This window comes from Canis aureus, chromosome 4 (assembly GCF_053574225.1).
Source record: "Canis aureus isolate CA01 chromosome 4, VMU_Caureus_v.1.0, whole genome shotgun sequence".
Lineage (NCBI taxonomy): Eukaryota > Metazoa > Chordata > Mammalia > Carnivora > Canidae > Canis > Canis aureus.
Genome location: NC_135614.1, coordinates 26,298,813 through 26,314,859, shown reverse-complemented (window position 1 = coordinate 26,314,859; position 16,047 = coordinate 26,298,813). Strand labels below are relative to the sequence as shown.

Here is a 16,047-nt window from a genome sequence, read left to right as displayed (position 1 = left end):
CATCACTCTCCAAACCCTTTCTTCTTGCAACATGCTACCTTCAAAAGGAAAAAAGTGATCACCCTCTTCCTCCACTCCCCAAACTAGCGTGGGTTCAGTCCCAAGGCCGAAGCTCTGTGGCTGCCTGTCCTGCAGCCCTGAGTGCTCCCTGTCCCCCACCCCCCACCCCTCCCACCGAAACACCCAAGCAGTCAGTGAAGCCCCTTCCCTGTGGGTTCCTATTAAGGCCAGCATCTGCCAGGCAGCCAAGTGCAGGGCAGCAAGCAGTCCGCCCCAGAGACCCCGCTGTATAAGCTGCTTCTCACCCTGACCAGCTCTGCTTGAGCCACAAGTGACAGGTCAGCAGAGGAGGGGGTGGCAGGCAAAGCTCAATGGTCAGGCCAGGTGACCTCTTAACGGTCTACAATGGTCCCCGACCTGCATGTCATTGAGAGACATATCCATGGCCTCCCAAGGGGGCTTAAGATTCCAATTGTGGCCCCGAGGTCAATAAGAAAAGGAATCCTTTCAGAAAGTGACCCCATCTCTAGCCCCAAACATAATGCAATCCAATCACTCTGGCATTAGCAGACCTATCAAACTTGTGAAGCCAGTCCTAACAACAAGGTGCAGACAGAGGCCCGCCCGCCCAGACTCACAGGACTCGCACAGACCATGAGTGATGCAATGTGTCAAGGCTGCACATGGCCGGATGCATATGGAGCAGCCCCCACCGGGGTGCTAATCAGTACCTTACTAGACCACTTGGTAGCTTCCCGATGCAATGACTGAGCCGCGGCCAGAATGGGCTGGTTGACCGGCTGATTGGATGGCATTAACAGCAGCTCAGGTTCGAAATCGTCTTCCATGTCAGGGGGGACAGGGAACCCGACAGCATCGGCCGCATCTGCCTCAGCTACAACGCCTATACCCACCTCAGCGGCTCGGTTACCCGGCTTGGTCGATGGCAGGAAGGATGAGAAACAGGGACAGTGTTAGTAAGAGCAGTAGGACTGGGGAAGCTGAGCATCAGCTGGTTTAGTAACCAAAGCTTGCCTAGGATGGGAAGGAGAATGGCCTCTCTCCAGAAGCCAGATGAACCGAGCCCTACAGAAGGGGAATTCTCAGCCTCCAGCACCAGCCCGAGCCCTCTCCGTTCTCAGTGAGTGAAAGAAAGGCTCACTCCCGTGGCAAAAGGTTTCCAGAGAAAAAATTTAAACCAAGAAAGCAAGCCGCATTCCTTTTTTATAACTTACCACCAGAGTTAAACTTGCCAAGGATAATTTTCATGTCACGACATTTCAGAGGAGCCAAACAACCAAACAATAGTGGCTGATTACCTTTAAAAGGAATCCAGGGGGGGAAAAGCAAATGCAGCCACACAACTTGCTTTGAACAGAACAAAGTGATCATCCCTTGCTGGCTCCCTTGGGCACTGTTCTCTATCTTCCTGGACACAGGAAGTGACTTGGGTCAGCACTGCAGTTGCCAGGCCACAGATCATTATTTCCTTCAGGAGTTAAAGAGTCTCAGAATTTAAAATGATACATCAGAGGCAACGGATGGCAAACCAGGAAAGAGCCAAAGAAAACAAACACAATGGTTGCGTGAAGAGGACCTATCAGATACCCCACAATCAGCCAGCTGAAAGGAGCCTCCAGAATAAGCCACATCCAGCTTCCCATCTTAGGGAAAGCCCACACTGCAGACCAGCTCTCTCTATCCCCTCAAGGTCTTCAGAGACAACACTTCCATGACCTCACACCACATCCACTGCTAGGGTTGACTCAGAAAGCTGTTCCTTGGGTACAACCTCAATCTCTCCTGTTGCTCACTAGCATTCTCACTCCAACCTCAGTTTACACACTTCACAGATAACACATGAGTGTGGCAACTGACCAAGGCTGAGTTGAAAGGAGCCCAAATTAGTGCCCATGAGAGAACAGGACCCATGAGTGGGCAAGAATGCATTTAATACCAGGGATGGGGATTCTGGAAGGCCAGGGCAAGAGGCAGTGTGATGGGATGCTGAAATAGGCGGAGGGGAAAGAAAATTAAAGAAACTGCCTCAATGAAGCCAAACCATGCATATGAAAAATGGTGAAAACAGTTTCTTCTTAAAAAAAAAAAAAGAAGAAGAAGAAGAAGAAAAGAAAAAGAAAAAAGATTTATTTTAAAGTAATCTCTATAGCTAATGTAGGGCTTAAACTCATGACCCTGAGATCAGTGGTCACATGCTCTACCAACTGAGCCGGCTAGGTGCCCCTGAACACAGGTTCTTTATATCAAACACATCTAACCAAGAGGAAGAAAGAGTTTACTTGAAGTTTATTCGAGGCTGCTGTCACTCCTAAAATTCTTATCCTGCACAGGAAACCTGTCTCCAAAAGGCGATGACAAAGTTCCAGAATTCAGGGCAAACAAGGGGTTCAGGTACATTCTAAACCCTTTCCCTAAACTCTGTCTCAACCAGGACTCATCCTCATTCCTTAGAGGAGAGGGCAGCTCGCTGCTGCTGGAGTTCAGAGTCTCACCGTGTACAAAGTCAGAATGACAGATACACAAACGCACATGGTTCAAGGAGCTCCTGACTTCACACAGCTCAAAGTCGCCAATCCCCCAATGCTCCAAACCTCCCGAGACAGTCGGGCCTCAAGACTTCTGGCTACAAACAGCAGAGTGGGGTAAATATGTAGGCTGATGCCATGTGCCCTGTAAGTTTATTTATAATTCACAGATATTTTGTGCCCAGCTACATGGTATATCTGGGTTTATTATAATGAAATTTAAATTTCCTTTAAAATCTTTGAGTAAACCCAACCTCTGCTGTCACCTCCACTCCACTTTCCACATGCACTGCTAATGGTCCTGGAGGTGTGCATACCCCAGGTAGAAAGATATGATTGCAAATAATTCCACGATCAGACCCAACACCAGCAAGGTCACTGTTCATTCCTTCTTAGAACCTGGGCTCACAGCTAACAGCACAGAAAAATACGGAGTTAAAAAACCAAGGTCAATTTCCCAGCCTGGAAAAACCCAAGATCAGCTGCCTGCAAAAGGTCCCTGGGGAACTGCATTTAATACAAGAGCCTGAGACGGCTGAGGGCGTGAAAAGGCAAATAAATGGTGGGAATGAAGATCTAGAAGGAAGCGTCATATGACAAACAGTTTAGAACTGAGGTAGAACTACATCTCACTGTCAGGCTAGCAATAATATTTAGCTCTTATCTAGAAAAACTACCATGCACTCTTCATCATTTAGGGGGATAGAGGCAAAAGTTATTCATGGGGCATGACTGCTGCTGCAGCAGCATCCACATTTTCACCAACCACGTTAATATTGACACTTTGAGATTTGTGGAGCTAGAGTTAGCCTGCAGCGGGCTGGAATTGAGGGGTAAGATGATTCTGAGAAAAAGAATAAAGCATGTGGCTTCTAAGACATCCATCAACCTGCTTTTATGAAAAATAGAAGGAAAACACAAACACTTCATCTAACTCGAGCAGAGCCCCCAGAAGACTACTTCACGATTGGAGCGCTGATAACTAGCAAGAGAGCATCTAAACACATTCAGCAATCCCAAGAAAGAAAAGCAATTTTTAAAAGACCCCAAGTGTCCAGGGTCACAGGAGCAGACACTTGCATGGACAGAGGAAAGGAACCTCCTCTCAAATATCTTACTAAACCACAAGTAAAAGGGCGATCATGTTATTGGCAACAGCAGGAACCAAGGCAGAGAGAGGGTAACCTTCCAATCAGACTCTTCTTCCTGGGCTGTGAGCTCTTCTTCATCCTATTCCAACAAGAAAAGCCTCCTTACTTACCTTGCTGGACCATTTGCGAGCCTCATCATGGAGCTGCCTGGCAGCCATCATCATTGGCTGGTTAATCACCTCCCCGGCTTTCTGCTCAGGGAACTCTTCATCCTTCTCCTCTGGTGGTGGGGGCCTGGGCGGAGGGACCTCACCCTCAGGCAGAGGTGGTTTGGGAGGAGCAAGCTCATCTGCCAGCTAAGGAAGAATTACTGGGTTGTAAGTAAAACCCTAGGAACTACTCCCTTCTAGAATTCTTTCCTTTTCCTCTAAAAAGCATCCCCAGAAAAGCCACCCACACTCATTCCATATAAGACCACCCACACTGAGCACAGGGACCACCTGCTTCAATCTCAACAGATGCATACTTTCTTCCTTGCTTCTCCATAAAAAGCCAAGAGCTACAGTTTTGGATGCATCCCAGGGAGGCACACATAGCACCACTTCTCTGGGACTGAAGATTCCTAGAGAAGATCTAATTTGTGGTCCTGATTGCTGAAGCCAGTTGCATAGGCAAGTTAACTTCTCTCCTGGGCCTGAGCTTTCCCATCTGGCAACGAGGGGCAGCTAGACCAAATGATCTCTAAAATCCTGAGTCTAAGTGTCATGAATCTGCTGATCACATACAAAGCCAGGTCTCAGAATAGCCCCCACCCTGGCCCTCACCATGCACCAACAGCCCTGCTCCAGAGACTCAAACGAAGCTGAAGCATCGGAGGCTATGGAAGCACTGTGCCTTCCATTTTCCATCAGGCAAAATGACCCAATTCTGTCCCCAACCAACCTAGAAACTCACATCTTTTACTGACATGAAACATGGGAAAGTAAATCAAATGGCTGCCTTGATGAACTATTCCCAAAGTCCAGCTATTTCCAGTAGTGTTAGAATAATCACTATTTCCTATCCTAAGATTTGTATCTATAAGATATTGCCCAACTAAGCCTCCTCTTCAACCACTGACCTATGGAAGAATAATTTATGGCACTCTGGGGATGCATCAAAAGACTTTAAATTATAGTTGGGGAAAAATAAGCTTTAAAAAAAACCAAAGACTATACTACTTTTATTACTAAAAAAAAGTCAAGGAAAGGAAAGAAGGTACACACGTCTAGCTACCTCAGTTTCACCACTGTCAGCTGGGAACACAAAATATCTCCACACCACCAAGATGATTTCCCCACTCTTCATTAACTCATCCAGGACCTCAGCACTCATCACACGCACATTTGCCAAAGCCAGCTGTTCCACGCTAGTGGGCCCCCAGCACAGTCAGCCAACCCACATCCCATGCATAAAAACAGGGCACAGGGGGTGAGGTGCTCTACTGATTTGGTAATGAAAAACAACTTGTGTGCCTAAGCTTCAAGTAAAAGCTAAACAAAGACACCTAGTAAATGAGGCTGCAGAGCACAGCTTACCTCCCTCTTGCTACAGTCCCAACACCCTCTGCTCAGTTCTCCCCATCATCCTGAATTTACTTACACGGAGCTGTTCAAGATCTGGAGGAGGAGGCGGGAAGTCAGGCTCCTGAGGTTGGAAGGCTTCTCTGACCTTGGCCACAGCTCCCAGGATCCGATATCCTGAGTCCAGGAAGCTCTTTTGCAGGCCTAAACATAAGACGCCCTCACTTTCAGCTGGGCAGGTCAGTGCCCTGGAGCACTGTCTGTCCAGCAGAAGAACTAGTTTCTATTAACAAAAGCTGGATGTGAAGCTGCCAGGAAGCATCACAGGCAGTGATTGAAGGGGAAGGGACGTCAGGGCAAGGCAGATGCCATAAGGCCTACAAAGAGCCAGAAGTGTCACAAACCAGCTAGTCCTTGTGCTGCAGGGTGCCTTCTGGCCTGTACAATTAACAAGTACTCAAGACGTTCCTGGGTGTGATCACTTTGGGCTCAGGTGGTGCTCACCACTTCTCCTATAATGATGAAGCAGTCAAGAGATAAGGCTGCCAAGTCAGAACAGGAGAGATGCCGGTTTCAGATGGGGCATACGGTCCCTGGAGGACGTCTCACCTTTCTCCCTACTACTTTGCTCAACCTGGCATTAAGTGTATTAACCCCTATGTTGATCAAATGCTGCTATGGTGTTCAGTCACCTGGGATTCAGGAATTCTACTCGAACTACTAGAAACTCCAATTAGGAAACGGAGTGTGTTCTTAGTGACAGTGGGCTGAAGGCGTGGGTAGGGATGAATAGGGCCACCCTTCCTTCCCACTCCCTTACGCTGCCTGGGTTACTCGGAGACAAGGCTAGACACGCTGGATGCTCAGAACACGGAGGAATTCAGATGTTTCTGACCAAAGAAGCAGTAACATCTTTAGTAATACTGGAAATGTGCTCAGAATTCAGCTAAAGAAAAATCTAGATTCCTTGGTGTGGGATCGGGATATTTACCAAGGAGATCTACAGGTCAACTTAAGCCCTCCAGATTTGGCAGAAACAGAAAATGTCTTACAGAGAAAAGACAGTTTAAGAAAAGCAGAAGAGAAGTTAATGCCAGTTACATAAGCTAAATGGTTGATAAAATGGTTTTCTTGCATCTTTTGAGCAATTTCCAAAACAATGACTAAACAGAGCCAGGAGCTATCTAGTCAGACAACATTAAGAAAGCACAGAGAAAAAAAAGCTGGCCCAGAGAAACTAACTCACAATAAAACCTGCCAATATTGGAGAAAATATTCAGTGTGATATTTTGGGGGGACATCAAAAGAGTGATCTAGCAATCTCAAACTACGGATCTGTAGGTTTTGCTCTCAGATACTGGACACGGTGGTTGTGGGGTGGGTGCACACCGTCTCGGCACCCTGTCAGCTTCCTGAGTTAACCTCTCGAGGGAGGTGAACCGCACCATGCATTGCTTACCAGGGTCGGAAATGTTTCCAGCCACAGCCTTTGCATCCATCACCATTGGGGAGATGGTTTTGCTCAATTCATCGGAGGCAGCTTTCACAGCCTCACGGAACTTAGGATCCTCAGAGTTCTCCACCTCCCTCTTAGCCACCAGCAGGATACGGTTGGCCCGGCGAGCGATGCTGGTCGCCCCGGCGACCAACATCTGTGGCTGAATGTTGGCCATGGCTACTTTACACTTGTCCAGGTCTTTTTTAATTGCTTCTTCGGAAGCATCCAACAGAGATTTGGTATCAATAGCTTCGTCCACCAGCCCTGTCAGAAGAACAGAAATGGAATTCCGTTTCTACTTTAGAAGAACAGCGGCTCAAAAACCCTGTTGTCCACTCGAGTCTCACGTGAAAATGTCACACCCAGAATTCTCTCCTTCAGCTCTGAGTCCTTCCTAAACAAGCAAAAGCTTCCAGATGATTACCTTAGTTCAAAAAAAGAGTGAAGATGTAGTCCAGGAGGCTGTACAGATTCACAACACTCATACCAACCGTGGTCACTGGCCTTCCCGAGTCGACCACAGGTCACCAGAAGCGCAGCAACATCAGGAGGATGGCGACTCAGGCCTCTGCGGCATCTCCACATTCTGCTAATAACATTTTCTCCCTTCCCTCCTCACTCACAGCCATCTGTTGCGTGCTGGCAGCTTGTAGTGCCCAAGACGAGCCACGCCGAGGATTCTAATAACCCCGGGCGGCTGTTTCTTGTTTCTGTTACCTCTCCTCCGACACCTCAGGAGCTCCACTTTCATCTCTGGCTGCCGTGGCTCCCGTCACCACAGGTTCAGCCGGGGAAGCCGGAGAGCCCGCATCCCTCCCTTCTGCCCTCCTCTCCTAGGCCTCCCTCCACAGACCGTGAAGAAGATTCGGAGGTGCCGCTTCAGTTGCATGGACACGCGTTTGCTGGCGGTTGGCTTCTCCTCTTTTTTTAAAAAACTACGTAGTTGATAAGTTGGAGGAAACTCTGAGACAAGGTGTATTAAATGGTAGCTATTGTGGTTCCTTGAAATGTGAACCCACTGAAAATGACAGGGCCGCTCACTGTGTCCGCGAACACCGCCTCCCAGCCTCTGAAACCAAACTCTGGTTCAGACGGAGCAAAGGCACTATTCAGAGAGGAGATAGCAGCCCTAACAATACACATCACACAGGGAGGGCAGCATTAAAATAAGAGGGACTCAAAGAGCCTCTCTTCATACAAGTTGCAAGGCTTGAATGAGAAGCTGCCGCTGCTCTGCGGCCTTAACCAGGGCCAAGTACACTGTCGGGCACGTGACCATCCCTTCCTCCAATTACAGCCCAGTCACATAACCGGTCCTGCTTGAGTTTCTGCGAACGCACTCCTCAAGGGCTCCACGGTAAGAGCTTGGCGCACAACCCTACCTGTCATTTTTTCAACATTATCGATCCACTGGTTCTTCATGGTCTCAAAGTGTTCGTAAGCAGCTTGATTTCCAGGATTCCTAAGTAAAATGCGAGCAGCTGAGACCACCTGTGGATGACAAAACAACCTGTAAGCCCCAGGGCGCCCTCGCACTGGGACACAAACCTTCAGCAAAGCTTTCCCCTCTCTCCACCTACAGATGGCACTAGAAAGCCAAAAATGGGCAAGCCTTTCAGGCCGAATGCAGGAACACTTGGTCTCTGCAACCGCTCACCCGAGCAAAAGGTTTTACAGTCACAGGCTGATTCTGAGAAGGTACCAGAATGACAAAGTGGCGTTCACTTGATACTTCAGAACATATACAAAGTGACTTATGTTGCTGGGTCATAGGGCAGATCTATTTTTAACTCTTTGAGGAATCTCCACACATGGCTGCACCAGTTCACATTCCCACCAACAGTGCAGGAGGGTTCCCCTTTCTCCACATCCTCTCCAACATTTGTGGATACAGATGCAGTGAAACGCCGGGACACCTGCACCCCGATGTTTATAGCAGCAATGGCCACAATAGCCAAACTGTGGAAGGAGCCTCGGTGTCCATCGAAAGATGAATGGATAAAGAAGATGTGGTTTATGTATACAATGGAATATTACTCAGCTATTAGAAACGACAAATACCCACCATTTGCTTGGACATGGATGGAACTGGAGGGTATTATGCTGAGTGAAATAAGTCAATCGGAGAAGGACAAACATTATATGGTCTCATTCATTTGGGGAATATAAAAAATAGTGAAAGGGAATAAAGGGGAAAGGAGGAAAAAATGAGTGGGAAATATCAGAAAGGGAGACAGAACATGAGAGACTCCTAACTCTGGGAAATGAACTAGGGGTGATGGAAGGGGAGGTGGGTGGGGGGTGGGGGTGACTGGGTGATGGGCACTGAGGGGGGCACTTGATGGGATGAGCACTGGGTGTTATTCTATATGTTGGCAAATTGAACACCAATAAAAATAAATTTATTTAAAAAATAAATAAATTTGTAAAGTTCAAAAAAAAGTGACTTATGTTTAGACACTTGATGTTTAAAAGAAATAAATAAGATAAAAGAAATAAATAAACACTTGATGTAGATTTTTCCATCTTAAAAAGCACCACCAAGAGAGACACAGCAAATTACTTAAAACTGCTACTTACAGATTTAAAAAAAAAAAAAAAAAAAAAAAAAGGAACTAGCTACAGTTCACAAAGTACTTCCACATGCATTATCTTACTGCATCCATTATCTCACAACACCCCTTAGGAAACAGGATGGGTAGGTAATTCCTCCAACTTACAGATGCAAAAACCAAGACCTAGAAAATGTAAGCGACTTGCTCAAGAGCTCCTGGCAAACCAGTTAGAGGAGCTGGGGAAGGAACTAACACTGCCCGAATATTTGGTAAGTTACAGGCTACACACATATCCTCTTAATCCTCCAAAATATCCATTAGGAAGGAATTCCCTCCATTTTACAGATGATTAAACTCAGAGTCACAGAGGATGCAAGTCTAGATCTGTCTCCAAAATCCTTACTCTTTCCATAGTTGGTATTTTTAATTTTCTGTTTCTCTTTTTTAGGAATCTCAGTTTTATACCGAAATGCCTATGTTCTATGTTCTATGTTTTACGGAAATTTTTAAAGAAAGTTACACATGTTTATATTTTATGGAAATATTTTTTAAAAGTTGGACATGTGTGATTTTTCAAGAGAATCTAATTTGTTAACATGCCACGTGGGCAAAAAAACAAACAATAAAGAGGTGTGGATTTTTTCCATCCCTTCCTGCAAGTTCCCACCAAAGCCAGTATCACAGATGTGTAAAGCTCCTGATATACTAAAGGCACACAATACGTATCTGCCGAATAAATCAAATTTTTTAAATGAATTCTCTATAATTTGATTAGAAAAAAAAGTGCAAACATCACACTAAAAGATGTTGGACTGGTATTTTTAAGAATACTTATTACATATTAGAACTTCAATTTCCACCCAATTTGTTTTCTTTTGCTCCCACTCTACCAGTATACTATTCACAGCATACTGGCTATAATGTGGTTATATAATGAAGTAGAAAAAAAGAAAACAAGTTATGAACACAACCGGAGTTTTTAAAAATATCCTCAAAGAGATGTGGGGAAGGCAGACGCTCTGCAATCAAAATAGACTTAACCTCTCAAGATTATCCAAATATTTCCCAAATTATGGGTGTGTGAGCAGGGGTTGCTTTACTACTTTTTTCTACTCTCAAAAGTAATCTATGATCATTGTAGAAAGCTAAAACAATACAAAAATGATTTTGACACTGTGAGTTTGTTTCTTTCATGACAATGTAGAGTAAGTGTTCAAAAATGTATAGAAACTATTCTATAATTGACCTTTACTGCACACTATACGGTGAGTACTGAAACAACGAAAAGTGAACAAAATTCAACCTGGGGTGTGAGTTCTCGGGCCGTCTTTACTGATGCCTGAATGCCTTCTACGGTGGATTTATTAGCAGTTCCAACAGCAGCCGCCTTCTCCGCTGTGGCACCAAGCCTTCCTGAATGGTGCTCAAAGTTAGCTGCCCTCTCATCAAATACCTTGAGGAAAAAACAAAGAAATTAGGAAAATTTATGTCAGTAAAAGAAGTCAAGAAGCCAAAGAAAAAAACTCTCTTTAAGTAGAGGCAGTAACCACTCAAGCAACAACTTCACAGATGACAACAATCTGGCGATTGCCAGGTCTTGACCTTGCTCTGTGTCCTCAGAGGTTTGGCCATAAGCATCACATGCGTGCATGCGCACAGCCTACCCAACTTTGGTTTTTGTTTTTGTTTATTTTTTCCTACCCAACTTCGAATTTCAGTTCAACCAATGCTTACCAAGTGCAGACAAGATACAGAGCACCGTGTAGTCTGCAATAAGGAGTCCACAGACTTCAAAATTCCCTGTTCCCAAAAGTCTTATCCTGTAGTTTCAGGAAGACAGACAAACCCACCCAGGCTCCAGTGTAGTTGGCTGGTGACATTAAAGGCCAAGAACATCCTCGTCCTAACCTGAACTCCAGCCGCCTCAAGGCAGCATCCCTCTCATATCCATTACCATTAATGTTGTAAAAACTCTGCTCCTGACCTCCAAGGGAAAAATGATAGCTGGTGCTCACACTCAGGCCTGAGACTAGGGCAAGGAAGGCTGATTTTTATTACCCTGAATACAAAACCACCTACTGAATTGTTCATTCACCTCTCAAATTAAAAAAAAAAAAAAAAAGTTAACTTATCCTTTGATGTGGATATTAATGCAAGGCTGAGTATGATGAAGGGGACTATTTAACTCAGATAAAATGACAAAAGCTCTTCTGTCGCTTGTTAGGGTAACAGTGCTTGAAAACACAAGGCATACCAGTGCCCGGTCAGGTTTACACTCTACACAGAGCATGTCAGAAACTGCCGACAGGATCCATCCTCTTCTATGCTTTCCCCCAGGGATCTACCTGCCCCACTGGGGCAGTTCTGACTCTTAGCAGACCATCTCTAAGCTCTAAAGGTCTCCTGGTTCAGCAGCAGGTTCCAATCGAATCGCCAGGGTGCTGGGTTGACCCACTCAAGTCTCTTGCCCACACTGGCCTCTTGTTTGGGTTCAGCCACCTGGGTTCTTGCCATTTAATGCTCAGAATCTCTGTCTGAACCTCTGATCTCCTAGCCTCAGTCCTTGTTTCTTATCTTGGCTGGTCTCCCACCCCTGGATCTACAAGGCTTTCGTTTACCCTACTTAATCATCCCAATTCCAGCCCTGTCTGCTGCATCCTCTGATTTAACTGGCTGTTTGGCCTGCTTTTCTTATCACTCAGTCAAAATTTACTGAGCACCTACTATGTGCCAGAACACTGGAATAGGTGCTGAAGATACAAAAAATGAATAAGGCACAATTTCTGCAACTCAGGAGCTCACATCCTTGAGATGTAAAAAAAGGCCCATAAACAGATACTTATATTAGAGTGTATGATGTACAATCATAAACCTAAGCGCTGACATCATGGGAGCAAAAGGGAGCTTAAAGCTATCCAGGAAGTAAAGGATAAAAGGATAAAGGATAAATAGGAATTAGCCCAAAAAGAAGGGAAAGGTAATTAGAAACAAAAAGAACAGAGACAAGGAAGAGAGAAAGGACAGAGTCTGTAGGAAACTATAAGCAGTTAAGGGCTACTGGGGCATGAACTGAAAAGCAGACGCTTGTGGGAAACAGGCATAAAGAGAGTACTAGGAGCAGATCCTGGCACTCTGGCTTTATCCTATGCGAGAGGGAAGGCCTGCCAAAGGGCTAAGTAGTGAAATAGGGTCAAATCTGTATTTTTATTTTATTGGTGGCTTAGTGACAGATTCAAAGAAGACCAGTCACAGCTGTGCAGTCATTTAGGTAACAGGGGACAAGGATCAGAACCAGAGCTGTAGCAACATGAATGGAAAACGTAAAGGATTCAAGGAATATTTGTGAGATCAAATTAGCTTGCCTTAGATATTTATTGGTGTGGGAAGAGTCAATGGCGACTCACACATTTCCGAGAGAGGAGAGAGGGGGACAGTGGACAACACATGCTGACATACCAAGGAACCAGCAGAGACTCTTTCTACTAGTCTAAGACTCAGAGAACTCTGGAATGAAAAGAATAGCAAATCACCCTAGTCGAAGGGGACCATGAGCTGAACTGTGCCATGACCTAGGCTAAAGAAGGAAAACGGGTGTCATCAGCAAAAAGGAATAACACAAACCTCCACCCACCAGTTCTACCTGGTCTTAGGTGCCTGACCCAACAGCCCCTTCTTCTTTGCTGCCAATACTTGCTTTCCTAGATTCCTCTACAGCTGGAGCAGCCATATGACCGAGTTCTAGCCAATGAAACATAAGCAAAAGTCTCCTGGAGGATTTCTGGGAAAGGCTTTAATTCCATTCATTCAGCACCAACAATGTGCCAGGCATTGTTTTAGGAACTGGGAATATTCATTCCTGCTTTGTCAGAAGATTCACTGACCATAGAGTTGAGGATCCATTTCTGGATTCTCTATTCTGTTTCATTGATCTATGTGTCTGTTTTGGGGTTGGTTGGTTTGTTTTTTAAGATTGTTTTTATTTATTCATGAGAGACACAGAGAGAGAAGCAAAGACATAGGCAGAGGGAGAAGCAGACTTCCTGTGGGGAGCCCGATGCAGGACTCGATCCCAGGACCCAGGGTCATGCCCTGGGCCAAAGGCAGATGCCCAACCACTGAGCCCCCCAGGTGTCCCTATGTGTCTGTTTTTGAGCCAAGAAGTCCAACGGTGGATGAATGGATAAAGAAGATAGATATAAATAGATATAGATATAGATGTAGATAGATATATACTACACAAGATGGAATATTACTCAGCCATCACAAAGGATGAAATCTTACCATTTACATCATGACATGGATGGAACTGAAGGGTATTATGTTGAGTGAAATAAGTCATTCAGAGAAAGAGAATTACGACATAGTTTCACTCATATGAGGAATATAAGAAACAGTGCAAAAGATCATAAGGGAAGAGAGGAAAAATGGAATGGGAAGAAATCAGAGAGGGAGACAAATCATGCGAGTCTCAACTATGGGAAAGAGGGTTGCTAGAGGGGAGGAAGACGGGGGAATGGGGTACCTGGGTGACGGGCATTAAGGAGGGCATATGATGTGAGGAGCCCTGGATCTTACATGCAACTAATGAATTACTCAACTCTACATCTAAAACTAATGATGTTCTATATGTTGGCTAATTGAATTTAAATTTTAAAAAATTAAATTTAAAAAAAAGAACTGAGAATAAAGGGAGGTCTGAGTGGCTCAGTCAGTCAAGTATCTGCCTTCAGCTCAAGTCATGATCCCAGGATCAAGCCCCAAGTCAGACTCCCTGCTCAGCGGGGAACCTGCTTCTCCCTCTACTTCTCCCTCTACTTCTCCCTCTCCCTCTGCCCCTCTCCTTGCTCATGCTCATGCTCTCCTTCTCTTGCTCTCTCTTTCGCTCACTCTCAAATAAATAAAATCTTATAAAGATTTTATTTTTTTTTAATTTTTATTTATTTATGATAGTCACAGAGAGAGAGAGAGAGAGAGAGAGAGAGAGGCAGAGACATAGGCAGAGGGAGAAGCAGGCTCCATGCACCGGCAGCCCGACGTGGGATTCGATCCCGGGTCTCCAGGATCGTGCCCTGGGCCAAAGGCAGGCGCCAAACCACTGCGCCACCCAGGGATCCCTAAAATCTTATAAAGATTTTAAATAAAATATTTAAAGAAAAAAAACTGGGAATAAAGTATGACAAAACAAAGTCCTTGCCTGCATGGCCTCTCAGGCTACTGTGAGGGATACAGACAAACAAAAAGTGAAGTAAACATGTCAAATGTTGAAAAATGCTGAGGAGAAAAGTAGGATATGGAGATTAAGAAATCCCCAGGGCTGGGGCTGGGGTTGCTATCTTAGGCAGTGACCCAAAAGTGGCATTTCAGTAGGAGATGAAGAAAGGGAATGAATAATACAAATAATTATCTATGGGAGGAACAGAGAGAACAAGTACAACAGCCCCAAGGTGAGAACACAGTAGACATAAACATGGCAGCCCAGGAAACACCAGGAGGTCAATGTAGACAGAGGAGCATGAGGGGTGAGGTCAGAGAAGTAGGCGGGAACCAGCGACCGTGGTGCCCCGGAAGCTTCGAGAACAACTCACACCAGCTCATCAGAGCCAAACATGCCCATCTCTTCCTTCCCAACTCTGCTTTCAGTGACTCCACAAACAGTCATGATGGGAATATTTACATCATGGAAATAAACAAGCTTTACAAATTAGGGTGTTCTGGTCTTTAGACTTTCCTGGAGTGCTGTCCTGCCAGCACATCACTGGCCTTACTGTTATTTTAAGGACGCTGGCTTCACTCTGGAAGAGGAAGGAGTCATCGGAAGAGGCTGAATATCTGAATGACATCAAATCATTTAAAAGGCTTGCCTTGAATTCTGTGTTGAGAATAAAATGTCCTAATAAAAGGGACAGTTATGACTGGAGGGCCCTACCCCTTGTTTCTTATTGCTTTGAACATGATGCATAGAGTTATAGCAGCCATCTCACACCATTAGGAAAAGACCAAGAAAATCACAGGTATGCCAGATCTCATGATGACAAACTGCTGAACCTGTCAAGGATCACCTATCTCCATGTTTCTTGTCACACAATAAAAAGAAAACCCATTTGTTTTTGTCTCTGATAGTCAGGTCTTCTGCAGCTTACAACTGAAGACATGTTCTAAAGACATTCCTAACTGATACACCTGATGACTAAGGAGGATGTGGCAAGGCCTTCCCTCTTCTGCCCTCCCACACTTCATCCACAATTTCCCAACCACTGCCCCTGATGCACACAGAAATCACATTTTGCCTTTACAAATATACAAATATATACGAGTGTGTGTGTGTTTACAGCTGGCCAAGAGAAGAAATGGAAGACCTCAGATACCCACTTCCTCCCTACTGGGAGCATCAGGAGGTGCAGTGGCCGCCACTGCCAACAGCTTGATGGGAGTTGTGGTATCGCTGAAAACATCTGACACCTCCTGAGTCATCGCCTCCTGCATCCGGGCTTTCAGATCCTTAAAAACATTGTTTACAAATAAAAATTACCAAAAATGTCCAAAAAGCACATCTGCCAATGTCCTCACTTCAGTGACACATTCATTCATTCATTCATTCATTCAATCTTTCACTCAGTAAGTATTTACTATCAACTATGTACAAAGTACTGCGCCAGCACGGAACAGGTGTAAGATATGAATCCTATCCTCTAAGAGATCAGTGTCTGGTAGAAAGAGTAAGACAGGACCCACATTTCCCTGGAGACTGCTCCACCCAAACAAGAAATCTTACTTCTTTTCTTGGTGGCCTCTAAG

General features: G+C 45.1%; 1 protein-coding gene across 4 annotated transcripts in view; it reads right to left on the bottom strand.

Annotated features, from left to right (window-relative positions):
• The window catches only part of VCL (vinculin), a 115,409-nt gene that overhangs the window by 6,240 nt on the left and 93,122 nt on the right, over nt 1-16,047 (bottom strand). For 2 of the 4 annotated variants that reach the window (XM_077895068.1, XM_077895070.1), the window contains exons 13-19: nt 15,622-15,750; nt 10,556-10,705; nt 8,080-8,188; nt 6,659-6,961; nt 5,279-5,403; nt 3,808-3,993; nt 732-935 (exon numbers count right to left, since the gene is read on the bottom strand). In XM_077895068.1, coding sequence (XP_077751194.1) covers nt 732-935; nt 3,808-3,993; nt 5,279-5,403; nt 6,659-6,961; nt 8,080-8,188; nt 10,556-10,705; nt 15,622-15,750 — 1,206 coding nt within the window. The remainder of the gene's footprint in view (nt 1-731; nt 936-3,807; nt 3,994-5,278; nt 5,404-6,658; nt 6,962-8,079; nt 8,189-10,555; nt 10,706-15,621; nt 15,751-16,047) is intronic. The other 2 variants (XM_077895071.1, XM_077895072.1) reach the window with 1 other exon arrangement.